The sequence below is a fragment of the Podarcis muralis genome, chromosome 5 (genome assembly GCF_964188315.1).
Source record: "Podarcis muralis chromosome 5, rPodMur119.hap1.1, whole genome shotgun sequence".
In the NCBI taxonomy this organism is placed as follows: Eukaryota; Metazoa; Chordata; class Lepidosauria; order Squamata; family Lacertidae; genus Podarcis; species Podarcis muralis.
In genome coordinates, this window is record NC_135659.1 from 88,250,398 (window position 1) to 88,277,955 (window position 27,558).

A 27,558-nucleotide genomic window follows, 5' to 3' on the forward strand; every position below is an offset into this window, starting at 1 on the left:
GGTTTGTGAGATGCACTTGGACTGAGAAAGACAAAGAGATGTATATTTAAAGTGTGTGTGAGAGAGAGTGCATGAGGGGATGCATGCATGTACGTGTCTGGTGTGGTCGCTTTGTATATTTTCCGTGGTACTGGATATTGTTCCCTGTTGTTATTAAGCTGCAACAGCATCGCTGTGTGTTCATGTGAGAAAGAAATGGGGGCACCTCAGGAATGATTTATTTTTTTATTTCTTATTTATTTGTCACTCAGCCCAGCCTTCATGTGTCATGGTACCAACTCAGGTGTGTCGTATCCCATTACCTGCCTTTGAAGACAGAATGGCCACTACCAGTAGAGGTATTTAGAAACACAAGCAGCCCTGCTTCAGCCCTGCAGTTCTCACCATCGCTTTCTGTGGGGTGGTCTTGACAAAATCTCTCCTGGCTTCAGACCTAGAGACAATGAATAGGAAAGGCTCTCCAGCAGCATCACCACAGACTTCATAATAATTTAATAATCTTCTTACTTATACCCTGCCCTATCTTCCACTAAACTCAGCCTGCCAACTTCCATGGGTTTCATCACGCACGTGCACAACCCCTTTTCACCTTTTACGCGTCACGTGCAAGCATATGCAAGCACCATTTCTCCTTGGCCACATTCGAAACCTCTTGTTCATAAACAAGCGGCAGTCAACATCCATGAAGGTCACCAGTGGGGCCACATTTGCTCCCCCATTCATTCACATTCATGTCCCCAGATTCAGTCCACAAATATCCACCAGTTCCTAATGACCGGAACCAGCTTACATGTCCACAGGCACCACCTTGCTGCAGGCATTGCACAGGTGAGAGCTCCTCCAGCTTCCACCCACCAACCAACAGCTGTCCAGCTTCCATGAGGTCCACTCCTAAACTTCAGCCATCCTCCGCCCATAGCAATCCCTCTCAGCAAAGGAACTTGTCTACTTATTACTCCACTCAAGGGACTCCACTCACCTATAGTCCAACCCGCTGCAATACAGGAATATTAATTATTATTATTATTATTATTATTATTATTATTATTATTATTATTATTTATTGAATTTATACACCGCCCTATACCCGGAGTTCACGGGTCTCGAACTCACGACCCTCGCATTAAAGAGTCTCAACACTCTGCCGGCCGCGCCATCCACAACCTCCCCGCCGACTTCTCGCCCCACGCGTCGCTTTAGCCGGCTTACCTGACGAAAAAAACCGGGAACCGGAAGTTTCGCTTGCGAACCATTACGACCGCGAGCTCTTTGGCCGGCGCCGCTCCCCCGCTCTGCCTCCTTCCCCGCCCACCTCAGGAGCCCGGCGCGCGGCCGGAACTTTCGAGCGCCGCTTCCTGGAGGCGCGGGGGAAGCGTGTCCCCGTTGCACGATGCGGAAGTGAGCCGCGGCTGGCGGCGGGGTTACGGCGGGGTTCCATCCGGGTCCGGCTAGGGAAACGATGTGGGGGGCTGGAGGGGGCCGGGGCTAGGATCCTTCCCCGTTCCTGGCGGGGGGTGGGGAGAGGAAGGGCCTTCCGGGGGCTGGTCCTGTGTCCGCCCCGGGCGAGGCTGGGCGTGAGGCGCCCTTTGGGCGGGTGGGATTCCGGGGGGGGGGGCGACCCCAGGAAAGGTGACCCTCAGCAAGACTAGGGTGGGGGTCGGGGTCCCCATGAGGGGAAGCAAGGGGGGCTCCTCCTCGGAGATTTGCAGGTGCCCCGAGGAAACCGAGTGAGGGGCTTTGAGTCCCGGGAGCGTTTCAAGCTCTCCGCCCCCCGCAGGATTTTGAATGGGCTCCGTCCTGAGGGGAAGCTAGGAGAGGGCCGGAGTTGGGATCGGGGCCCCTGAGGAGCCTATAGGGCCCAGTGGATAGGTTCCCCCCCCCCCCGGGTGTGCGCGTGGTGTTTTCCCCCTAGGGGGGTTTAGAAAGCCATGGCCACCCGGCGTTTAACAGACGCCTTCTTGTTGTTGCGGAACAACGCGATCCAAAGCCGGCAGCTGCTGGCCGAGCAAGTGAGTAGTTACGGCTCCTCCAGCCCTCTGACTTCACGTAGCATGGCTGCTGCGGTGAGTCTCCCTTCGTCCTACTGTATCCCACATTTCGCTGTTTCTTAAGTGCCAGCTGCGTTATAGGGCTGTCAGGCGGCAAGCATGCCATCCTTGTGTCTTCTTTCCCCCCTTTCCTCAACCTCTCTTACTCGCCTGTATCCTCTATATGTATATAAAGAAATGTGTTTGCTCCAATAGGTGTTTGCTCCCCCGCTCCCAGTTCAATGTCCACTATTAGGGTTTGCATGCATTGAGGGGCACCCTGACTTTTAAGGAACTACCCTGTTCCGAAACTGCATTAAAAACAACTGTTGTAGCAAAGGGAGTTTTCTAATGGTAGGTCGGTTAACACCTTGCAAGCAGAAAAACTAGGTTTGCTCCCAGTGTATGTTCAGCAAGCAACTGCAGCCAGTCACAGGTAGTCAATTTTTATTGTGCTTTTAGATGCAGAAGTGAATGTTTTTCTTTCCCTGTTTTCCTGTCAAATTGCAGACTTGGGACATGTCTGATTTTACTTAAGTCTTCTTTAAGAGTTTTGAAAGCTTCATATGGGATTATTTGACATGGCAGCCTCCAATGTCTTTTGTCTTGCTAATGTTCTTGGAAGATGTCCAGTTGAATAATTTTTATTTTGTCCTGGGCGCACATAGAATTCCCCAACATTTGACCCAGCCATCCAAGTTCTGGGCATCCAATTCTGCAGTACTGTACATTATTTTTCTCATAATAAGGAGTATGGCAATCATTCACTTATGGGGGGGAAATAAAGTTGTGCACTTGGATACTCTGCTGGGATTCCCGTTCTGTGTCTCAGCTATTTTTGTTCCATGGAAATCTAAGAGAATTAACAATTAAGCCAGCCCCTTTCTGCAGCCCCTCCTTCTGCAAAGTACTGCCTGAATTGTCTCTTGTCACTTGAACTGATTTAGATAGATAAATGTGGCAATTAAAAGTGGGTGTAGCCTTGAATCTCCCAATGCATGCCTACACTTTCTTTTGATTTGCTGAGTGTTCCTGAACAAGTTACTCTGGTTCAATGTCCTGTTCTGTTAAAGGGGAAAGAGTATCCTTGCTGTTTTTCTAAAGCACTCTGAAGTTGACCAGACAGCCTATTAAAAAAACCAATTGCTATAATATATCCCAATACCCATTTCTTTTTTTTGGTCAACTTTCCCTTCTCTATCTTTATGTTACAATTAATTTGGTAAAATGTGATAGGAAGATATTCCTAGATGCCAGAATAAAATCATTAATTTTATTCTGAATCAAATCTTCAGGCACCAACTTGGTGCTGAAATTAGGATAGGTTAGGGATTTTGCTCCTCATGCCACTATAATGTCTGTCTGTCTTTTCTTTCCCTCTCTGTGTGTGTGCGTTTTCATATCAGTCACCTCTGTCGATTGATTTTGCTTACTTTTCAGCTTACTGCTACAGTTTTATGCTTCATTATTACACCACTACCATTCCGTTCATAAAACATTAAATTGTTGCCCTCTCCTCTTTCCCCCAATTGTATTCTCCTTTAGTGCGTGAAAAATAAGCTTAATTTACACTGATCTCTGAGGCACCAGTGCAAGGAGCAGTTCTGTTTTGTGCTATGCAACTGCTGAGTGTTCAACTGGTGTGCAAGTGTTTCTCTACACGTTGAAAATTAGTTGAAAACTGCATGCAGGTTCTATGTTGTTAGACCTAGTTACAGTGCAGTCCTTCCTATGCATGCCCACTCAAAAGTAAGTCCCAGGGAGGTCAGTGGGGCTTGCTCCCAGGAAAGTGGGTACAGTGGTACCTCAGGTTAAGTACTTAATTCGTTACGGAGGTCTGTTCTTAACCTGAAACTGTTCTTAACCTGAAGCACCACTTTAGCTAATGGGGCCTCCTGCTGCCGCTGTGCCGCCGGAGCACGATTTCTGTTCTCATCCTGAAGCAAAGTTCTTAACCTGAAGCACTATTTCTGGGTTAGCGGAGTCTGTAACCTGAAGCGTATGTAACCTGAGGTACCACTGTATAGGATTGCAGTCATAGTTTTTTGTTGTCCTCCAGCTCTGTTTTTGTTAGGCCAGATATAAAATGTATCCTCATGCTAGAAATGTGTTTAAAAGAAAACACCAGTACCGTAATTTATACCTTTAAACAATACTTTGAAGTACAGGCAAATTGACATCTTACCAGCTGATTTGCACAAAATTATATAGGCTTCTTCAGACATTTAGAGACTCTTGTAATTTAAAAGAAAGTGTCTATTGTGGGTTTGGCTAGATAATAAAAGATCCTAATTACCATTTCCCTGGTGATCAAGTACTTTTGTGTACATAACTGCTATGTTATACCACATGGGAATGGTTTATTTTGAAGGCTGTATGTTAGAATGGGGGGAAACTGCCTGATTCCTATATAATTTATTACAGCCAATGTAAAAAAATTGATTAACTTGGTTATTACTAAATTCTTTTGGCAGCCCCTCTTAAGAGTTTTAAGCCCTCTTCCTTTCAACCTGAAGAAGAGACCCGCCCCCGCCCCCCCATTTTTGCAATGCACTTTGCCCAACTGGTCAGAATTGGACTCCTCCTCCTATCAGATCATGTTAATGTTGATTTGCATGCTGCTTTTTAAGCCAAAGGCTGGTAGCTGATAAGAGAAGAAAAACACATAATACAACAAAATAAAAGTCAATCAAAATTAATGCTCGGTAGTTAAGGAGCTGGTAAATATATAACAGTTGGAAGAATGGAACTCTGATGAAAAGGAATGAGAATAATCATTTGTTAAAAAGAGAGACGTAAGGGAGCCTTTCCAAAACCTGTTGGCTACTGTGAAGAAGCCTGTGTCCATGTACTCACCAAATTAACCTCAGATAATGGTGAGGCGCAGAGACTTCTTGGAAGGTCTTAACAAGCATACAGTATCATAAGGAAGTAAGCGTTCAGATAATCTGGGACTGGGATGAGCAATACCAAACCTTTCTGTGGGGAATTTGGATTGAGCGGAGGTGCAGGAAGGTTAAGCATCCTGTCTCCTATTGAGACTCCCTTTTAGGAGACCTTCATCGTCTTTGTTCCCACTTTTCCACGTTTAACCAGGGTGGCTGCAGTAGGTAGATTGCTGTACACCTCTCGTTTGACTGTCTACCGTGGGCAGCTGTGTCTCTCACAGGCATTACTGAAATCACATTATCTGAAAACTGTAAAATGTCTGTGGATTCCAGGGCCCTTCTAAAAAGGAGGAAGAATGAATGAATGAACGAGCCACAAGCTAAAAGCCATATTGTATGGCATGTGGTCTGTTTCATTCACACTGGAGAAGAGAGTCCAGTTCCCTGAGGCTGACCATTCTAGATGGATGTTGTTGAACAGATTGCAGCTCCTGCTTTATCCACCCAAACCCTAAAAGTTTTGATATTGGAGTGGATCAAGATCTACTTCCCATGTTATACATTTCCTATGTGAAAGCACATCTGTGTAGCATGGCATCCATAGATCATCATGTCTGACAATCACACTTGTGCGCATTTTGCACACGCAGTGGAAGGAGTTGGCCAATCATAGCTTCCTTACATGTGTGCCTGCAGTCAAGCTTGATGATCTACAGATGGGTTTCTACTTCTCGACACACATGTTTTCCGGGTAGCTTGTAAAGTATCACTTCCCAACCTTGGGCCCCCAGGTGTTGTTCTACAATCCCTGTCATCTCTGACCACTGGCTAGGGATGATGGGATTTGTAGTCCAACAACATGTGGGAGCACAAGGTTGAGAAGGCTGCTCTAAAGAAAGAGGCAAATTGCTGGTAATTGGGGAAATAGATGTGGTCTCTTCTCTGCTGCAGTTTTCAGCATGTGCCATTGTGGGATTCTGTAATAGAAGTTTCAAAGGCTGTTTTGTTCTCAGGGAGTGCAACACTGCATGCACATTAAAAGATCAAGTTATATATATTTTAAAACTTGAGTCCAGATCCTGCAACATTTGCCATTGCTGTTTGAAATTGCATGTGGAATAATCACTATTAAAAACACAGTATGAAAGGTTTTCTTCTTTTAAAAAGACAGTCACTATTAATATGAATAAAATATCTCTGTATGAACAGTTCTTTAACTCTATGTTAAACCAAGAGGTTCAATATTCCTTACTGTAAAATAAGCAGATTTTTCTGGCTGGTAACCAACACAAACCAGATCAGTTGTGTTATGTATTCATTTCCTATTTGATCCAGAAAATCCATATATCTTTAAAAAGGCCTGCAGTAAATACATCTTTTGCATTAATGCACTTTCTGTATGAATAGGCAGTTCTTCAGACTTAAATTTCAACTCTTCCCATTCCATTGACTCAACCGTGTAAATAGTTTGCTTTGTAACCAGCAACTTGTGAAATCAAATTTATACCATTTTAAATTAATTTTTTTTCCAATGGCAAAGGTCACATCTGGCAGGGTAGTTCCAATGTGCTTTACTTTGGCACTGCACTGACATTTCTTCCCAATTGTTTGTCCAGATTATAATTATAATTTCATGGGCATCTGCAGTTTTAATTCTGCTTTGTAAAGTCTCAAGCTAATAATAGTAAGAAGTAATAATAATAATAATAATAATAAAAGTAAGTGCCTGGTCAAATGCAGGTTCTTTCCAAAAGGGTAATGGTTAGTTAAGTATAAAAGAGCATCGTATTTGCAAACTGTGTGCTAATGTGGGTAGAAAATAAATGTTGTTTTAGGCCCTGGTTCAAATAATGTCAAAGCCAGCTGTTGTTCCTTTGCTCAGTTTGAACTAAGTAAGAGGAACTTACCACCTGTGGATGCACAGGAGGGGCAGGAAATGAGAGTTGGCCAGCGGGTCGGATCCTTATCTCCCCAATCCATCACATGCCAAATTTGGCAGGTGGGCAGTGCTACCCATCCGTCAATCACCTGATGTCACAGTGACATCAGTGGATAGGTGCTTGAAGTCCCCCTTTTTTCAGGATTCCAGAGTGTCACACAGGACTTGCTTGATACAAAGCACTGAGCAGGGCTCTGAGCAAGGGGCTTGCAATACAGAAGAAGCCGGCCTGTCTCTTGTTGGTTATATTCCTAACAGAAATGCTCACCCTGCATTCTTTTCCTTTTGTAAATGCTGTTGTCTGTTCCTGTTGTGAGTTTACAGTCATACCTCGGAAGTCAAACAGAATCCGTTCTGGTGGTCCGTTCAACTTCCGAAACGTTCGACTTCCAAAGCGTGGCTTCTGCAACCAATTGGAAGCCGCAGAAGCCCCGTCAGACATTTGGCTTCCAGAAGAACGTTCGAAAACTGGAACACTCACTTCCAGTTTTCGATCATTCGGGAGCTGGAACGTTCGACTCCCAAGGCACTCGGAAGCCGAGGTACAACTGTATATTTAAATCCTTCTGAATAGCCAAACTAGGTGATATGACCAGCCTTTTAACCTGACTGTAACACTTTATTTCTAAAGCTAGACATGCTGACAAATATATATATATGCAAAGATAAAAATCCCTGACTGTAGTTCAGCCTCTCACAACCCTGGTGCCCCCCAAGTGCTGACTGTGGCTGGTGGTAGCTGTAGAGCAAAATACAAGGTTGGGGAAGGCTGCTATAGTTCATTGGGATAAAATTCACGGCCGAAATGCACTAGCCAACTTCTAATTCACTAGCCCAATGCAGGATGCATTTGTTAACAGATAGCCATTAATAACGTATTTTAAAAAAGTAAAATACTGTTAGAAAGCTGGGATGGACCCAAAGTCCATGGCTAAAGAGGTTCCTTTGCCCAACGCCTGCTATTTCACTTGCTCCTGGCCAGGGCACTTGCCTTTAAACATGTGCCAAACATATATTTCTAATGGGCTTTCCAGGTTCCAACCCAGAGAATTCTTTTCCTCTTTCATTCTCCTTATGCCGTGGGGTGGGGTGTTATCACCACACCTTCAGCTTTGTCCTATCACGCACCCCCTTCCTTAGCTGCTGCGAGGCAAGGCTGAGGCCTCCCTGGGCTTAGCAGGTGAGGAAGACTGCGCATAGCACTAAGCTGGAGATGCAGGACGGCCTGAGTCAAATGTAAACGGAATTTTCCAGGTTGCAGCCAGTTTTGAACAAACAGTTTATAGCCAAGCAATGTTCTGTGAATAATGCCTGTCTTTCTTGAATGGATTACCCACACATAATTTCTTGAGCCGCCTCTGTTCAGAAATCCAGTCTGAGCTCGGGGGATTTTTACATGCAAGGAGGTTGCATAGGCACAAGTCTGTTCATTGAAATGTTTCTCTGTGCATAATGCTCAGTGGGTTCCCTTCAGCTACCATCTCATGGCTGCTAAATGTTACCACTGCCATGCCCGGTAACCACAGTTTGCAATTAATTAAATTGGAATGTGTAGATACCCCCCAAACTCTCAGATTCTGTGAATTAGTTTAGAGTAGACTACATGACTGTCGTTACCAGTCGCAGTTTGCACTGGACCTGTGTTCTAACCTGCGTTTAATTTTTATTTTTATTATTTTTAAAAAGCTAGTTATGTAAGGTTTTAAAAATGTGTATTTTTTTGCAGATCAAGAAAATTGATTTGAAATGATTTGAAAAGGGGATATATGGACCTATCCACAAAGCTAAATGCTAGTCCACTTAAAAGCCGAAACTGCTTTTAGAAGACTGTTTTGTTGCACTGATAAACTGGCAATGTTGATCAATAAAATTCCTTTGTTTCTTCAACTGACTGTACCCTGTGCTCTGTCCTGTTCTTTTGTTTCCCTCTCTTACACTTTTGCTGTCCCTATATGGATGGGGCTGATGGGACCTACAATCCACCACAGGAGCTGGATGAGGTATAGTCCTCTTTGTCTAATGCTGCTCTTCTTTCATGGAAAATGTCAAGGGAATGTGCCTTATACCAGTCTAGCTGGGGGCTATCAAAGCTGGGTTACTGTAGGGCAGCATGAAAGGCTGCTTTGGTAGTGGGCTGTATCTTTTCAGGTTTTGCAGCTAGCTTGCATGCTTTACTTCCATGTAACTGAAATGATTCCCCCCCCATGAATGCTGAGATGGTCAAGCCTACGTTCATATTTAGATTGAATATGGAGAGGAGAGGAGAAAACCATTGAGTCACAACACCCCCCCCCAAAAAAAAAACCCAGACACAAATTCATCATAACGCTTGACTAATTCGATGAACTGGGCTGCTTTGGGGTCAGATCTGAAGTTGTGGTAGGTTTCAAACATAGATTGCCACCGCAGATAGAAAATATCTTGACCATCGTATCAAGAAACTTCTAAGGCCAATGGGGGGGGGGAGCTGACCGAGGTTCACTCAGTACATCTTAGGCTGCAACCCTAAGCACATTTTCTAGTAAGTTATTATAATAATATCACTATTATTTATATGCCTCCCATTTGACTGGGTTGCTCCATTGGACTTAGTAGGACTTGCTTAGGATGGCACAGATAGTCAAATCTATTCTGTTTGTTTCACATCTCTGTCCTGTCAGTGGTCAGGGTGGCTTGCATTTTCTCCTTGCAACAGCTCAGTGAGGTACCTTAGGCTGGAAGAAAGTGACTCGCTCACTCAAGGTCACCCGGTTTGCTTCGTGGATGGGTTTGGAATTAAATTTCCATCTCTGTCTCACCACTTTAGCCAAAGGATAGGGAGCCTGTGACCCTTCAGATGTTGTTGAGCTGCTAGCATCCAGCAGCTCCATCCACCATGGTAAATGGCCATGGCTGATGGGAGTTGTGGTCCAAAATAACACCTGGAGGACCACATGCACCCCAGTCCTGCTCTGGCCACTGTACAACACTGTATTTGTAAAGACCCCGTGTGTATGCTTTGTCATTTGTTTAGTTAAAAATATAGAATCATAGAATAGTAGAGTTGGAAGGGACCCTGAGAATCATCTAGTCCAACCCCTTGCAATGCAGGAATATTGCAGCTGTCAGGCAAGCCTCACAAAGCAGTTTACATTATTCTGTTGAGGAACAATAAGCACAATTTAAAATACTGTAAATGAAGCAGCAAAAACCATTTACAAGGAAAAGAAGCATTTTGAAAGCTGGATCTAGCAGGGTTTTGGGAGGGAGAGGCTGCCTCAGCCAGAATACCAAGAGTGAGATAATGGGCTGAGTTCCAAGGCTTGTTGGGTTTTTTTTGCCTTCTCTCTTGGTATTATTTTCAAGAAAGGACAATGTACTATAGCACCCAAATAAGTTATATCAAAGATCCTTTAAGGCCCAAGGATGTGGGAAACGGGTTTTCTAGGTGTTGGTTTTGCTGCAGGGGAAGAAATAGCATGTGCAGAAGGGTGATGCCTGCACTGTCCCAGGATGTTTTCCGTAAGCATGCTGCTTCATTTTGCGGATCTGCCCCATGGCCTGAGATTCAGCACAACCCAGTCAGAAAACTGTCAACTGCTCCCTTCACCTCCCAGAGATTATACAACTAGCTGTGGTGCTTCCACTTTGAGATGGGAGCCCTGGCGACCTCTGGGCAGAACTAACTCATTGTTACTGGCCTCTTTGCAATGCTTACTCTCCCTACCCACCTCCCCAAAGGTAAGTATAAATATTATTGAGATTAAAGAAAGAAAGAAATCCAGATAAAGATTCACCAGGGGTTGAGAGCTGCAGACATGCTTAGTCAGGTGTTCACATTTAAATATGTGAAGGGGAAAACAAAATAACACAGGTAGTACCAAGTGTGCCTGAGACTTGACTTGTACATTATTATCTTAGGCTTAGAGTGTTCATTCTTCCTTTGACCCCTCTTCCCAGTGGAGCTCTGAGTCCATTCTTCCATGCAGAGTCACAGCTGCTCAGCTTAAGCATTTTTCTAGGATTGAAGCCATTGCTTCCCTTGTGAAAGGGAAATGTAGAATAGAAATCACCCCTGTCCCCCCAGCATTCCCTCGATGGTTTATAAAAGTACAGCATGCGAACAGAGTTTAAAAATAATGTCCAATTGGTGTTTTCATTTGGGAATGAAAGAAACCCAGAGTCTAGTTTTTGTACAACGTCTCTTAAGTTTTATGTCTATAAATTGGAAGACATAGGTCTCACTTGGCATTAAAGCTAATGGTGCTGTTGTGAGCTGTGAACTGCACACGGTATCTGCGTTTTGTGAAATCGCTTTCAGCAGCCGAGTTCTGTGAAAATGTTTCCTAGACTCCCCTCCCACCAAAATGAGATGTTTCTAATTTACAGTTTTAAAGTGATATGTCGAGCACCATATTTGCTTGAGGATATCTTAATCCGGCACTTCCTTTAATTTTAAAAGCAAAATTCCCCATCTTTTGTATAGCTTCCTGAAGGAACAATGCCTTTCCATTTGTTGCTTTGCCAGGAGCGACCTACAGCCAGCCATGCCTAGAGAGAGGAAGTAGACAGGATTTAGCTGGAAAGGCAGTGCCTCAGAATTATATCGCAGAGACGGATAGTGAAGTTCTGTTCTTAGGCCTGTTGCTTCTTTAGGAGCATAAGGTAGGGATTTCCTCTCTCCCTCTGCTTCAATTTCCTCCACTATGACTATTTACTGAGGGGACAGAGAATTGGACTTCAGGCCTGCACCATCTTGAAGGCTTGAGGTGGGTTACAAAATGCGCAAATTAGATCAAATGCATACTTAAAATTCTTGGCTTTAGCCAGGCTAGGTAGAACAATGTAGGCAACACTTACAAAAGATCTTTGATTTGGGGTGGGGAAAGGTGTCCTTAAACAGAGCTGCCAGGACTGTGTTGCCCACTGGGCATATCCAAGCAAACCCTCTGCCCACGGTTAGAGAGATGCATGTCTTTAGAATGAGGACATAACATCTTTGAAAAGAAAACACCAAGACAAAGCTTTCCTTTTAGTAGCTCCCAGTCTTGGGAGCCCAGGAAGCTGCGTCAGACTGCTGGTCCATCCAGCTCAGTATTATCTCTATCTAGGATAGCAGCTGTCTAGGAGAGCAGACCAGATGCTTTCCCAGATCTACCTGGAAATCAGACCTGGGGCCTTCAAGGAACACAAAGCAAATGCTCTAACCACTGAGATACCAGCCCTTCCCCATGGCAGCCTTCAGAACCTTCTTGAATGTGTTAAGCTTGCATTCCTTTTATTACAGAGTACCTATGTATAACCAGGAAGGTGGTACTTAAAAAGAAAACCCAAATCCTTTTTATTTTCCTTTGTTTTGCTTCAGTAGCCCTTTGTGGCATTAAACTGACAATAGGTGGCCACGAGTGGATGTTGGTTAGTTGATGGGACAAGCCTTTCCACCCTTTGAATGCTGTTTCCTCTTTGTCCCATTCTCCTGGCCACCCGCAACTTTTGATTTGGGTAGATATTTTTTTATATATAAAAAAGTTGGCTTCTTTTTATGCAGGGTCCTTTACTCAGGAAGGGTAATGTATTGACTGTTTGGGAGTTGATAATTTGCAAAAGCTATGAATGCGATGGCTGGCTCATAAGAGGTTTAAATGTTTTAAGTACCCGGTACAAAGCCTGAATCCTTACTGTAAAGTGATGGGTTTTCACTGTAATGTCAGAGAACCCTTCCCACACCAATTTGTCTACTGAGAAACCTTTTGCTTGCCTCTGTTAACTGCAGAGGAACAGTTCAGGGGAAAAGGAATATGTCTGAGGTGCACACTTGGTTCATAAAAATGCTGGCCAGGGCTTTTAGGCCTTGCATGAATGGAGAACGTGTCCAAAACCACATCCAGCTTTTCTCTGTAAATCTGAACTGCAGGGGAATGATCAGTAATGACGGGCAAGGTGGCCAGGGAAGCTTTCTCTGCCATAGCTGGCTTTCTTCTTGGAGAACCACTGCTAAGAGTTCAAGAAGCCTGCGAGTTCCCAGAAACACCTTTGCCTAAAGTTAAGGGATCTTGGCCTTTTACTCTGGGTTGTAATCTGATAAACTAACCATTCTTTGTATACTTTCTACAGCTCGCAGATGACCGCATGGCACTGGTGTCGGGGATCAGTTTAGACCCTGAAGCAGCTATCTGTGTAACTAAGAGGCTACCTCCAAAATGGATTGATGGAGTGGAAGAAGTGAGTTTACATGCCATGGGTGCAACTTAACGTGCAGCTGTCTTTCTGGGAAAGCAGCAGTTTCTTAATATCTGCTAGTTCACTTAATTTATATATAGCTCTTCCATTGTTCAGGGCAAAACACAAAAGTTAGAAATCCACAGTTATTGAAAAGACATGGGGTGGTATTCAGTTAAATTTTACTTGGAGTAGACCCATTGAAAATTAATGTCCGTTACTAAGTCGGTCCATTAATTTCAGTAGGTCAGCTAGTTGAATACCACCCTTGAAGTAGGAACGTATTGCAACCAGATTGTAAAACCATCAAATCAGCAGCAGTGATGCTTATTTCACATCATGAATGCTTAGCAAAGGAGGTGTGCTTTGTGTTGCCAGTGAGGAAGCCAGCAAAATTATTTTTTCCTTTCAAAAAAAGTTCAGAAAATTTTTGAACAAGTGGAGCCACTTGCTTTGCTTTCCCAAGATGTTCTCAGGGTCAGAGAACAACTTAAAAATATAGGCAATTTTACTACTAAAGGTTTTGGGGAAAACTTTGCCTCTGATCAAGTACCATCAGGTGCCTGGTCTTGTAAGTAACAACAGGTAACCTACACAAGTTTACAGGCATACAAACAAGCTTAAACTTTAAAGGAGAGTGGGAGGTTTTGTGTGCTAAAAAACCCCGCACCTAGCTGCTTTGCAGAAGACTGTCCTCTATACTGTGGCTTCCATTTCTTAGGGGCAGCAGATGTTGTCACCCCCTCAAGATATCTTATGGCATTCTGTTTGCCTGGAACTTAATGGTAGTTGTTGAAAACTGTTTTACTAGTTCATCGGCATAGTCCTGCTCTGATTTCTGTTTCTAGATCTCAGACTTGAGCTTGTTGGAAATTATTCTCTTGGATCTGAAAGCCTTGATCTCCTAATCCTAGAGGGGCTGGGGGCTGGCTTGGCTGTGGCTATCACACACACACACACACACACACACACACATCTTGGGTTCAGGTTGGAATGATGCAGTCACTTGACCATGAAGTAAGTAGGACTAGTTGTCGCCAAATATAGCCCTTGACATCTCCTCTCACACACAAACACACCCACCCACCAATTATATGGAGGAGGAATGGTCTAAACCAGGAGTCAGCAACCTTTTTCAGCTGTGGGCTGATCCACCGTCCCTCAGACCCTGTGGTGGGCCGGACTATATTGGGGGGGGGGGGGAATGAACAAATTCCTATGCCCCACAAATAACCCAGAGATGCATTTTAAATAAAAGGACACATTCTACTCATGTAAAAACATGCTGATTCCCGGACCATCCACAGGCAACTGGGCCACATCCGGCCCACGGGCCTTAGGTTGCCAACCCCTGGTCTAAACTCAAGCCAGACTTGCTTTCCTCTGGTCATTGAATTGAAGCATCATGCCTGAAAGGTTGCTAAGAGAATGCTTGTGTGCACAAGGCAAAAATGGAGTGATTTACTGTGGATAGCAAATATGATTTTGCTTAATAATGGTCCCATCATTTATCTGCTGTTGTTCAGAATCGTACTAAATTTGCCCTAATTTTTATTGCTCTTTTAGATCCGGTATGAGGTCTCCAGGATAAAACAGAAGATGAAAGAATTAGCCAGTCTGCATGACAAGCATTTAAACAGGCCAACTCTGGATGATAGCAGTGAAGAAGAGCACGCAATAGAAATAACTACCCAAGAAATTACACAGGTGCCCATGAGGGGGTTTCTCTTCATAAATGAGTCTCGGTGTCTTTTTCAGTTCTTCTGTTAGTGTTTTCATTTTTCGACCAGGCAGTGACTGAAATTGCTACTGCAGCTCAGAGGTTAGGTTGCTTTATTTGTTTAATTTATTTGTTATGTTTACCTTCCTTGAAATAGTTTCATTGAGCTCTTGAAGTGGGTTACAAGTAGCTTTGGTTTGCCCTGGGCAAGATAAAGCAAATGACAAATTTAATCAATCAAATCTTTCTTGCTTAGGGAAATTAGCAAAATCTGTGCAACAACTGCACTTAAAATATTTACTTGCACAAAACACCTAAGTGATTACTGCACTATGATAAGTTTATCGTGTGGCAAATAGTGGTCTGAGTTCACCTGTTGTTCCTACTGCCTGAGATCTGCAGAGAAGGCTTTATGCTCCTCTGAGCCATTAATTGCTTAGGTGAAAGAGAACAAGGTCTCTTTCAATCCGGCCATCCCTTTATGGAATTTACGTTTAAGGAAGCTTTCTTTCCAACCTGTTCTCTGGTTGGTTCTTGTCAGTTTGCAAAGAGATTTCCGCTCTGGAAATCCTTTCCTAATATTGAGCTGATTCTGATGATTGACTTTGTTATTTCTAGTTTTTGTGATCTGCTATTGCTGCTCACCGTTTGCATGGGTTTAATGGCTTTGGAAGGTCTGGGCGAGTAATGTTTTTATACAGGAGTTTGATATGGTGGTCTTGTTTTGTTTTAAAGTGATGTGCCTTGAGTAGCTTTTTGTGGAGAAGGCACCTGATAAATGTCCCAAAGAGCGGCTAGCAACTTCAAGAGAACTAAACAGATTGGTTCTCTTTGATTTAGGCAGACATTCCCAGCCACTTCATTTCCACCATTGTACAATGGGAATAACCAGGGACTTAGCACACACAATTTACTGTAAGCATAGATTAGGTCCAGCCATTAAAATATTTGCACATTCATACAACTCTGTAAGTGATAGCTGAATAATAATATTTCAGTTAGAACGCTAATTTCTTAATTGGTTTTTGTTTTTTTTTAGAGTTGTGCAAATAGAAGGGCTCTTCTGCTACTAGAAATTTCTTCTCTTCTGTCTCCCCCCACAAGTTGTTCCACAGGTGTCAGCGAGCAGTCCAGACGTTACACAGCAAGTCTCGAAGCTGCACAGACCAAGAGCGGCAGCTTCTGAAGAACGTTGTGTCTTCTTTAGCGCAGTCCCTTCAGGACCTGTCTACCAGCTTTAGGCACGGGCAGTCTGACTATCTCAAACGTAAGGAGCTAGATTAGTTTAATACTGAGCTAGATTAATTTTGCTCCTTTCCTACTAGGCGCTATGTTCATTAGGTAACTAGCACTAATAAGCCTGTTAGGGTTGGTTAGATTATGGCTATTTTCTTGGGGCTCTTGGAGGAAGCAGATGAGAAATATTCCTTTATTTGTAAAACACAGTCGCCACTTCTGTTTCAGTTTTGGGGAACAGGGACGGGTAATTTCTCAACCTACCAAAGTCTGCATTTGTTAAGCAGTGCCGAGTACGCTTTAATAAATGCATCATTTATAGTCACAGGGTTTTTTTCTTGCTCCTGCAGGTATGAAGAATCGAGAAGAAAGATCCAAACATTTCTTTGACACTTCAGTTCCCCTTATGGATGATGGTGAGGACACAACACTATACGATCGGGTAAGTGCAGGAACTGTTAAAGATGAATAATGATTGTATTTGAAAAGGCGGTACAGTCATACCTTGGGTTACAGCCGCTTCAGGTTGCGTTTTTTCGGGTTATGGACCGCCGGAACCCGGAAGTACCAGAACGGGTTTCGGCAGTCGCACATGCGCGGAAGCGCTAAATCGCGCTTTGCACATGCACAGAAGCGCTGAATCGCAACCCATGTGTGTGCAGATGTGGGTTGCAAATGCTGCAGGTTGCGAACGTGCATCCCACATTGTTAGGGACCTGCCATCAGCTCAGAGGCAAGAGGTGGAAGGGCAGTTGTGTTACAGGGAGTCCCCGAAGATCTTGCGAAGCAGTTCTTTCTCTGGCGAGGAGGGAAGTGCCGCCTCCAGTGGGGAAGGGGCGCAGAGATCAGAAGATGCTAGGGAGAGCCTCAACACCGAGCCTTAGCAAAGGGGAGGGGAGGCAAGTTTTGCGTATTCCACGCGGCGCTTTCAGCGAAACACTAAGAGTTCCAGGTTTTTCCAGTGCAGTCTTTTTTAATGTGAGCTATATACAGGCATTTACAAAAGAAACAGTCCATACAGAGTACTTACAAACGATTACTCTCCACCACAGCACCACCACACTACAGCACAACCACCACACCCACTGTTAAACAGGCTTTCCTTTTAAAACAGGTGATAGCCAATCAAACTAATCACACTCCTGCTGAGTCACTCTGACCCAGCAGAGTATTGCATCATCCTGTTGAAGCCTGCAGACTTATCCAGTATCCTGCGAATCCCAACAGCAAGTCCCCCTTTGCCAACGCTCACATTGCGCAGTAGGTTTGCGCGCAGAGAGAGGAGGAGAAGGATGAGGGTCACACGACTGTTATGCTGGGGAAGGTATAAGGATCGCCCACGCCCAGATTCTGCTAGCGACAGAGCAGACATGGACTCGCCATGCTCTGCACTGTAAAATAGTTTGTACAGATAATAAAGCCTGGAAAAGACAGGTTGGAGTCTTGCCTGTTTGCTCTCGAGCAACCACACCATCACCCGACATGCATGGATCACGTTTGCAACCTGAGCGTCCACTGTATTTTAATTTTCATCCAGTAGAACAAACGGAGCATTGTTGTTTCTAAAAACAAATGAATGGCAATCCGCTATCTGTTTGGCAGTTGATCTTTCTATGTGTCCCTGACTTTGGTGGTGGGGAAAGAGATTTAAGTTAACGAGTTGCCATTTGTAACAACCAGGCCATCCTAGTATAGCAGGTGTGGGGAACCTTGGCACCACCAGGTGTTGCTCAACTACACCTCCCATCAGCTCCAGGGAACTGAGATCTTTCGCCAGCCTTTCTGCCAAAGGTTCTGAAAGAAAAAAAATGTGCTTGCTCTGGATTTTTAAACCATTGTGTTTCTACTGGTTTCTTAGTCGGGACCCACGAGTGAGTCACACCTGGGCCTGAGCGGGGCTGGCCCAATATCACCATTGCAATTTTATTTATTTATTTTAAGAAAAAGAGAGAAAATGGACATGTATGATTTTTTTTTAAAAAAAGTTTGGTGATATGTTGTAGGTTGGGGTCAAAAGAGAATAAGAATTTGTCAAAGACGAATGAGCTTTTGGTATTTGTAAAATTGTGGGATATTAGCAACTATTTACACTCAATATCTTTTCTTTTCTTTTAAATAAGGGCTTTACAGATGACCAGCTAGTATTAGTGGAACAAAACACAGTGTTGGTGGAAGAGCGGGAGCGAGAAATCCGACAAATTGTGCAGTCCATTTCTGATCTCAATGAAATTTTTAGGGACTTGGGATCCATGATAGTGGAACAGGTATGTGTCTCTAAGGTTCTGCTATGTTACTTGCATCATATGAAGCTCCCTTGCACTGAAGCTCCTTCCCTGCCCATAGATGTGCACAGAGCAACAGGTGTATTTTTCTATAGAGGTGGATACAATGCCACTCTGTGTAATGACACACTTTCCTAAATACCTGCAGCAGAAGCATTATTGTGATGAAAACAGAAAGCTTAAATATCGTGGCCCAACCCAAATTTTGCCAGCCACCACCCTTTGATTTCTTGTACAATATCCCTTTAATAATGAGCGTGCGTTCCTCTTTTCAGGGTACAGTTCTGGATAGGATTGACTACAATGTTGAACAATCATGTGTTAAAACAGAAGAAGGGTTGAAACAGCTACATAAGGTAAGCACAAAGTGTACAGTACTGATTCTGTCTAGGAACGGCCATGAAAGACCAGGTAGAGGCAAGGTGTCTCTTTCTATGGCAGTCTGTTTTTCATGGGGTTTCAACAGGTAGTTGAATGCAATCAGGATGAACAGGATGCAATCAGCTTAAAGTGAGCAATGTTGGACAATGATTTCACAAAGATCCCTATAGTTAAAGCTATGGTTTTCCCAGTAGTGATGTATGGAAGTGAGAGCTGGACCATAAAGAAGGCTGATTGCCGAAGAATTGATGCCTTTGAATTATGGTGCTGGAGGAGACTCTTGAGAGTCCCATGGACTGCAAGAAGATCAAACCTATCCATTCTGAAGGAAATCAGCCCTGAGTGCTCACTGGAAGGACAGATCCTGAAGCTGAAGCTCCAATACTTTAGCCACCTCATGAGAAGAGAAAACTCGCTGAAAAAGACCCTGATGTTGGGAAAGATTGAGGGCACAAGGAGAAGGGGACGACAGAGGACGAGATGGTTGGGCAGTGTTCTCAAAGCTACCAGCATGAGTTTGACCAAACTGTGGGAGGCAATGGAAGACAGGAGTGCCTGGCGTGCTCTGGTCCATGGGGTCACGAAGAGTCGGACACGACTAAACTACTAAACAACAACAACAACATGGCTTAATGTGAATACTGGTGCATACTGCTGAAAAGTTGTCATTTCTCTCTTTCTGTGTTCCTCCTGTCACGGTGCCTACAGGGAAACGAGCCAGGGTCTGAATCTGGGCTTGTAGCTTATTTTCTTCAAGCAAACAAGAAGCAATAAGTGAAGAACTTTGAGCCTGTGTCGAGACATCACAACAAGCGAGGGCTGTGGGTTGTTTCCTGGCATTAAGGGAGGAATGCAGCAACATTAAACCATGGTTCGTTTTAAGCTATGGCTTAATGTGACATATCAGTCAGTCCTGAAAGTTAAGTTACGACTTTTTGATAGCACTTGCACCACCTGCAACTCTTGAGGAAGCCTGTTTTGCAAAATGGATCCTCTCTCCATTTATTTACTTTTGTCAGCTTGAATTGTCTCAGCCTGAGCTAGGCGTGTTGCAAGCATGGAGTAACCATCGTGTAGGTTGTGCTGGGATCAAATAGTGGAGTGAAAAATGTGGTCCATCAGACCTGGGATGCAAACTTCACTATATAATCAGAATATATTTAGGCTGCAATCCCATGTATGCTTACCCAGAAGTAAGTCCCATTGAAGCAAAAACCAAAAAAAGCCCTCTTTCCTTATAACACAGTTCTTGTATAATAAAACATGTCAAGTCAATGTAAAATCTGAGTAGGACCATGTTGTAAAGTCAGCAAGATAATGACTGTTAGGTAAAACTCCCAGGTTTGTTTGTTCTTCAGCATGTACATCTTGGGACGCGGGTGGCGCTGTGGGTTAAACCACAGAGCCTAGGACTTGCTGATCAGAAGGTTGCCGGTTTGAATCCCCACGACGGGGTGAGCTCCCGTTGCTCGGTCCCTGCTCCTGCCAACCTAGCAGTTCAGAAGCACATCAAAGTGCAAGTAAATAAATAGGTACCGCTCCGGCGGAAAGGTAAACAGCGTTTCCGTGCACTGCTCTGGTTCGCCAGAAGCGGCTTAGTCATGCTGGCCACATGACCTGGAAGCTGTACGCCGGCTCCCTTGGCCAATAAAGCAAGATGAGCGCCGCAACCCCAGAGTCGGTCACGACTAGACCTAAAGGTCAGGGGTCCCTTTAACTTTACTATGTACATCTTGCTAGCATGAGTTACAGATGATACATTTGAGTGATGGCTTACATTACCCCTGCTGCTGAAAGCATGTTCAAAATAATTGCAGTATCTACATGGAGGAATCTACATTAAATTTGCTCTGTTGTTTTTGTTTTTTCCCAGGGTCAGTGCACTGAATTCTCTTTTCTTTTACCCACAGGCTGAGCAATACCAAAAGAAGAATCGGAAGATGCTTGTCATTGTCATTTTGTTTGTAATAGTAGTTGTCCTTATCATTGTTCTCATTGCTGTCAAATTTCGCTAGGTAGCACTCCTGTGATGTTTTCCTTTCTCTGTGTTTGTACGTTTTGGGAGGTGGAGGTGTTGTGCTTTTCTTCCCCCCGCCTTTTCTTTTTTTGTTTGTTTCTTACTGATACAAGTGGTTGAGCCTCTCACTCTGGAAAGCTGCTTTTTGAATGAATGTAGAAGCCCTGGTGGTGCAAGGTCCGTGCAATGTTTCTGGAGGAAAAAACAAAACCCCTTTCTGTTTTACATGCTAAATGACTGCGCAGGTAGTGGTTTGCAAAAATGCGGGCAAAAATTATTGGGAATTTTGAGAAATGCTCCCAAACTAGGCATCTGGTTATTTATCCAGGATGTAGAACACTTAAAATGCATCTTTAAAATTAAGTTGCAGACTGAAATGTTTCAGAAAAGCATAATAATTTAGTTGAATCGAGAACCCAATAGTGTTGTTTGCCAACATTTATGTTATGGTTAATCTTAGTTTTTTGTGAGCTGCCTAGGTTTATTTTTGGACACAATACCAAAAACTATGGGTTGGTGGTAAAACTGCCTTAAATGTAAAAAGTGTTTGATTTTAACAAGTTTTCCTCCAGTTTTAAGACCTGTGTAGACTTAGTGGAAGTGAAACACTTTTTAAAACAGCAGATAATTCATATCATGTGACTTGAGTGGTATTTAGCAGTGTAAATATAACACCCCAACCATAATGAGTGCAACAGAAATTTTAAATTATTTTCTTGGCTTCAAATAATCCAGAATGTGCTTCTTCTCTCCCTGCCTTGCCTCGACACATGTCCTTCCCTTAAACTGATTTATGCACTGTTGTTGTTGTTCTACTACATATATTTCGGAATATTTGAATATTAAGGCCACAGCTGGAAGGAAATCTTTTGCTTTTCTCCTCCTCCTCCCCCCTGACCCCAAATCTTTATCCACTATCATGTGAGCATCGGTGGTGACAGCCTTCATCCCCTACTTCCAGATACTGAATTGGAAAAGGGATGGTGGTTTTTCAAACCTGTAGCTTAAATCAGATGAAATAAGCTAACCAATGCATATATCAGAATCATGAATCTGAATAGAAGAACTTTTGTCCTCTGTCGGGCTGTGGAAAAGCCTCAAGAGAAACTGGGGTCAACGGCTGTGATTTAAAATGCTGTACTACTATGCTGGTTCCTCTAATGCAGATGGCAACTCAGTTGAGGGAGCAGTTTTTAGCAGTTTTAACTGGATCCTAAAAGTGCTGGGCAATTTTAGGGGCCTTTGCTTCATTCCTTTGTTGTTGTTTTTTTTTAAAAAGATACCATTCCTTTTGTGAATAATTTATTTAAAGCTTGTGGGGTTGCATATCTGCCAGTGTTTTGCAGTCACTGTGATCTTGTCTGTGCCCTCTGCACCTCACCTTTCCCCCAGCACCACTCAGATTTCTTTGTAGAACGATGGAAACAATAAAGAGACGCTTGCCTTGATCCACACCAGGATTAAGCCTGCTGGTTAGAACAGAGGATAATGTCCCCCTAGGAATGGCTCCTGGAAAAATTATCTGAAATGAAGAGGTGCAGCATACCAGTGTCGTGATCTCGTGCTGCTCCCTGTATCAGTGTGGCTTGTCCCTGTGACTTGTGTTCAAGTCAGCACTTTCAGATCTCCTACTCGTACAGATCATCAGATAGGGCTATAAAATGAGCCCGGTCTTCACGAGCTACATCTTCATGATGGGGCAGTATAACTAAAGAGCATGGCACTGGTGATGAATGGTGGCTGCTGTCAAGGCCTGTACTTCCTGCTTTTCGGACTATTCGATATATGACATGACACCACAAAACGCTGGGAACTAGAATTGCATCAGTGAATAGTTAAGTTTGCCCACCTTGCAGGAACGCGTTGCTGCTTTCATAGCTGGGTGTTGTTGCAGCTGTACCAGACCTACTGCTTAAAAACCTCCCAAGAAGGAGAGCCCGCCACCTCTCAAGGGAGACGGTTCCACTGTTGAACAGTTCTTACTGTTAGAAAATTCTTCATCATGTTGAGTAGGAATCCCCTTTCTTGTAACTTGAATCCATTGCTTCTGGTCCTACCCTCTGGAGCAGGAGAAAACAAGCTTGCTCCATCTTCCATGTGACAACCCTTGAGATATTTGAAGATGGCTATCATCTCCTCTTAGTCTCCTCTTCTCCAGGCTAAATATACCCAGCTCCTTCAACCATTCCTCATAAGGCTTGTTTTCCAGACCCTTGATCATCTTGGTCAGCCTCCTATGCACACATTCCAGCTTATCCATATCCTTCCTAAATTGTGGTGTGCAGAATTGGACACAATATTCCAGGTGTGGTCTAACCAAGGCAGAATAGAGCAGTACTATGACTTCCCTTGCTCTGGACACTATACTTCTGTTGATGCAACCCGGAATAGCTTTTTTTTTTTTTTTTGCTGCTGCTGCATCACACTGTTGACTCATGAAGCTTGTGGTCCACTAAGACCTCTAGCTCCTTGTCCCTCATCTTATATTCCTGCCTAAGTGTGCAGCCTTACCTTTGTCCCTGTTTAATTCATTTTGGCCCAGTTCTCCAATCTGCTAAGGTCATCTTAATGACCTAATGATCCCAATTCTATCTTCTGTGACATTAGCTACCCCTCCAAGTTTGGGGTCATCTGCAAATATGATGAGCATCCTCTCAATTCCTTCATTTATAAAGATGTTGAACAACAACGGGCCCAGGAAAGAACCCTGTGACAACCAACTTGTCACCTTTTCCCTGGATTATGAGGAACTATTCGGTTGATTGAACAGGACGTTTAACTGGATAGTGCTTTGAACTCTTCCATCTTTGATTCTCTGTCTGGACTATACCACTTCTAACCATAGGAGATAAGGGAGTGGCTCACACGATTGAATGCTTCTTTCTATTAAACAAAAAATCTCCAAAAATAGAAAGCTAGATACTAGGGAGAAGGCAAGATTTGCACCTTTCTCTTTGATGCTTAGTTTTCTGCAGGTGGGGATTTTTGTTTAGCTTAAGCCTTATCTAGGATTGCCATACACCCGGAATTTCCCGGACATAAGCAGGATTTGGTCATCGGAAACAGTGCCCAGGCGGAAATTGCTGAAATGTCTGGGGAAATCCAGCCATATGGCAACCCATGTTGGAAGTGTAGTTTTTGGCGAATTTCCTTAAAAATAGCTCAAAAACTTTTGTGTTTTGAAATATGGCAACCATAGCCATATCAGTCTTAGATGAATTGGTGTAGCCAGGACACAGGTTTACAACCTATGAATTAAATTAAAATCATGAACAATCCAACATAGTGCTTTCTCTTCCTTCCTAGTTCCTTCATTTTTTTCCTTTGCCCAAATTTGACATGATGGTGTTGAAATGGTCCATAAACAATTTGCTACTGTCAATGCGAACCCTAGAACACAACTAGTGTCTGCCTGTACAAAAGTTCTCCATAATGTGACCCACTGTGCCAGCATTGATAAGAGTATCATTTTATATAGCACCGTTCATGTATATTAGGGGCGAAGAATCTTCTTTTTTTCTGCCTGAAAGCTCTGCTTCCTACTGGGCAACATTGCCAGGGCCGTATGTCAAAAGTGGGTGCAGTAAGAGGCAAGGGCACAAATTTAAATTTTACCCTTTGTACAGTTGGCTACTTTATTTTCCACCCAGGCAAGCAAAAGGCATTGTCCATGTTCAATTGCAAAAGCACTTGGATGTGAAGCAAGGCAGTGAGAGGTATGCCCCAGGGGTAGTTCCAAGGGCCAGACAGAGGTGCATTTGGCCCCTTGGACTGTTGTTTTCCCACGCTCGATGTGGCTGCTGGCTTACGGAATAAACGAATAGCTTTCTGCTTCAAGAAATGTACAGTCTCTAAGCTTGGACAATGCAGAGAGAATGAGGACTAAGCTAACAGCAGATGAATGTGAACCAATGCAACTGCATGTACTTTAGACTCAGTTTCCAAACTCTGAAAGGCAGCCAGGAATTGCTGAAATGTTCCTCAAATCCAAACACTGATGGGCCAGAAGGAAGAACGACAAATAACTTCTCCAGCCACGGGGTTGCAGAATAATACATGAAACGCTGTCGCAACAATAGCTGGCAAATGGCATGTATGATTGCGGACCGCTTTTAATTCATCTGCCTGGCTTAAAATTCAAAGCCTTCTGCTTATAAATACAGACAGGGAAAAGTGGGCAGCAAGCTTATTTTGGGGGTAGCAGTTTTAAATCTATTTCACTGCCATCCTCAAAAGAACCCTGTGAAGAATGATGCAAGCTAATGACAGGCCTACTCAGAGCAAATTTGTTTAAATTAACAGGCATTGCTAACTTAAAATTAATAATCGGTTGAATGCAACTCAGTGCTTTTAGTATACCTAGAGCTGTGCATGTGCTTTTTGAGTCTTATCATTTCATGGTTATAATATGAAGTCTCACATCTGGGCACTTAGGTTTCCCTTCTGCAAGAATCTGTTTTACAGCAACTCCTTCTTGTCCACTTAGTCACAGAACAAAACCCAGGTGGGGAGCATCTGATAAAGGCTTTATTATTGTTAGCATACCAATCCTGCCTAAAAATGTCGGATTATTAAAAAAAAAGATGCCATATCTGGCGCAGAATAAATCATACAAAGTAAATGGATGCAAATTTTGCTTAACTTCAGTTTCATATATAGTGCCTAAAAAGCAAACCAAGCACTCAGAGATTCTTTTTTCCTTTAAAAATAAAATAAAATAACAGGCTGTAGAAGCTAGGAAGGGGGTAAAAAAGTAAATCATATGGGAGAAAGCTTGAGCAAAGTTACTAATATTTAAAATGGTAAAATGTGGATAAAGCAAGGCAGATCAGGTGTGGGGAGAAGAAGGGCATCTTTGTGGATGCAGGATTTAAATGTGTGTGGGACTTACTTGTTTTCGTGAAGACACAGCCCTGCGTAGGCCTATCTCTCAAGACACTAGAACAAAATCTTATCTTCATCCAGCAGAGCTTCCCAAGCCTGTTGGGAAATCCTTCTGAGGTTCTATTTGTATATTGTACTTTACCCATTTGTAAATGTCTAGTGCGCTCTGTTTTCTGAAGGTTAACACAAATCCTCAATTGCTCTGAGAACCATTAACTTGATTGGGACAATTTCTGAGGACTCAAATGTAAGATATGTACATTCCAAAGGGGTTTCAGCCCTGAGGTTCCTTCTGTTCATCCATCATAGTTTCTGTGTCAGATGACTGTAGTCCAAGAGGAATAAAGTTCTATTTAATATTATTTATTTATTGAAATTGAGTAACATTGTCGAACTCATTTTCTACCGCTTTTAACATGCTTTCTTCCATGCCAGCCGTGTTCTAGGTACTGTAACACAAGTGTGACATTGGTAAGACAAGTACAGTAGGCTTATAGTTCACAGTGGATGGGTGTAAAAGACCAGGGAGACAACAGTGAAGTCTAAGATTAACAAATGAATTGGCAGAGATTTGACAGTGATTTTCATGCCTGATTGTGGCTGTGCCTCTTTTTTGTGGACCTTTGTACAGTTAAGGGGACATCATAAACTTTTATAGGATGTTTTCTCTAAACTTCTGCAATGTTTCATGTATCTCCTTGGCTATGCCTCAACAATATTGTTCTTTGAAGAAGAAGAAACTATTCCGTTTTTATATCTAAAAATGGTGAGGTCAGGATCACATATTCCCTAATCATTAAATGATGTGTGCTTACATGTATGTACATATGTCCTTCACTCTTATTATTAAAACAAATCAATCTTCTTTTAAAGAGTTTCAAAATTGCTCTGAAGTTTCAGAGAGATGGTATGTTGTTGATGTAATAAACACTGGCCAATAGATGCCCATCACAACTGGTCTTTTCATGGTATAATTTTTAAGAGGGTGCAGAGAGGAAAATGTGCTCTTAGGGCAGCGCAAGTGATTTCAAATTACGTCTGCCATGTTTACAATGTTACATCCGTTTTCAACCTAAATAAATGTCATCTGCTGGGTCTGCCTCTTTTTAACATTGAGAGAGGATAAAATGGGGAAAGCCCCATTTACAGATGCTTATTAGGGCAAGGTTTGAGAACCTCTGCTGGGTGTTCTTCCAGGCATTTAATATATATATATTAAAAACTATACATCTTAAACTTGCTTAGATTTGTGCCTCCGTGAAGGACGGAACTGCCATGTACTTTATTTAACGAAGAAATAATAGTCACAGAATACTATAGAAGACCAACGTGTATGAAGCATCCCTTACATTTTAAGGCTTGCTTAATTTTGTTTTCATAACATTAAGGGAAAGCATCCTAGCTCAGAGCAGATACGGGCCATTTTTGTCTGTTTCAGGCATACTTTCTTCCACAACTCTTTTGTGACCTCACTCTCATTTTCATCCTGATCCCAGAACCACACTTGGAGCTCTGCACAGCCGAAACTTTTTTCCAGTGTTAGGGAAGCTTATGTACAAACCTTGTACAGGAAATATTCCTCAGCCCAGGTTCCAGTGCTTTGTACAAAGCTTGCCCGGATCCTTTTACAGTAATGAGAGAAACCTTGCCTGTACAAAATCCTGTATATAACTTAAGAAGACTCTCAGGCTTTTTTGCATTTCAATCTTTGCATGCAAAGTGAATGTCCAGTTCTGTGGCTCACCCTACAAGAAACAATGAGGCAGCAACATTACTGGGAAGAGACTGTTCTTCAATGCCCCACTGTGTCTGAACTCCAGCAGAAGCCAGTGTTGATTGCTGTCATGGCCGTATACTGTAACTGCTGCCTGAATCTATGCCATATATAACAGAAGGGACCTCACGTCTTGCCCAACTATGTACAGTATATTTTCTTCCACTTCTGTGAAACAATTTGTAATGTATGAATAAACCATCAAATCTCCA

At 43.2% G+C, this 27,558-nt stretch overlaps 1 protein-coding gene and 1 long non-coding RNA gene across 6 annotated transcripts; one reads left to right on the forward strand and one right to left on the reverse strand.

Annotated features, from left to right (window-relative positions):
• Positions 1-211: 211 nt before the first annotated feature.
• Positions 212-1,377, reverse strand: LOC144327858 (uncharacterized). The gene is made up of 2 exons (XR_013393025.1): positions 1,210-1,377; positions 212-433 (listed from the first exon to the last, which is right to left on the reverse strand). It is a non-coding gene; the product is annotated as an uncharacterized LOC144327858 (long non-coding RNA).
• Positions 1,378-1,486: 109 nt separating this feature from the next.
• STX16 (syntaxin 16) lies at positions 1,487-27,558 on the forward strand. 5 transcript variants are annotated; one of them, XM_028735301.2, is made up of 9 exons: positions 1,487-2,063; positions 8,843-8,854; positions 12,948-13,055; positions 14,619-14,759; positions 15,877-16,039; positions 16,359-16,450; positions 18,129-18,272; positions 18,566-18,646; positions 20,582-27,558. In XM_028735301.2, exons 1-9 carry the CDS (start codon positions 1,929-1,931, stop codon positions 20,684-20,686), a joined length of 981 nt encoding a protein of 326 aa, XP_028591134.1. In that variant the 5' UTR covers positions 1,487-1,928; the 3' UTR covers positions 20,687-27,558. The 5 variants fall into 5 exon arrangements, with proteins under 5 accessions (XP_028591134.1, XP_028591135.1, XP_028591136.1 ...); XM_028735303.2 differs by having other exon boundaries at positions 1,491-2,009; XM_028735302.2 differs by lacking the exon at positions 8,843-8,854 and having other exon boundaries at positions 1,489-2,063.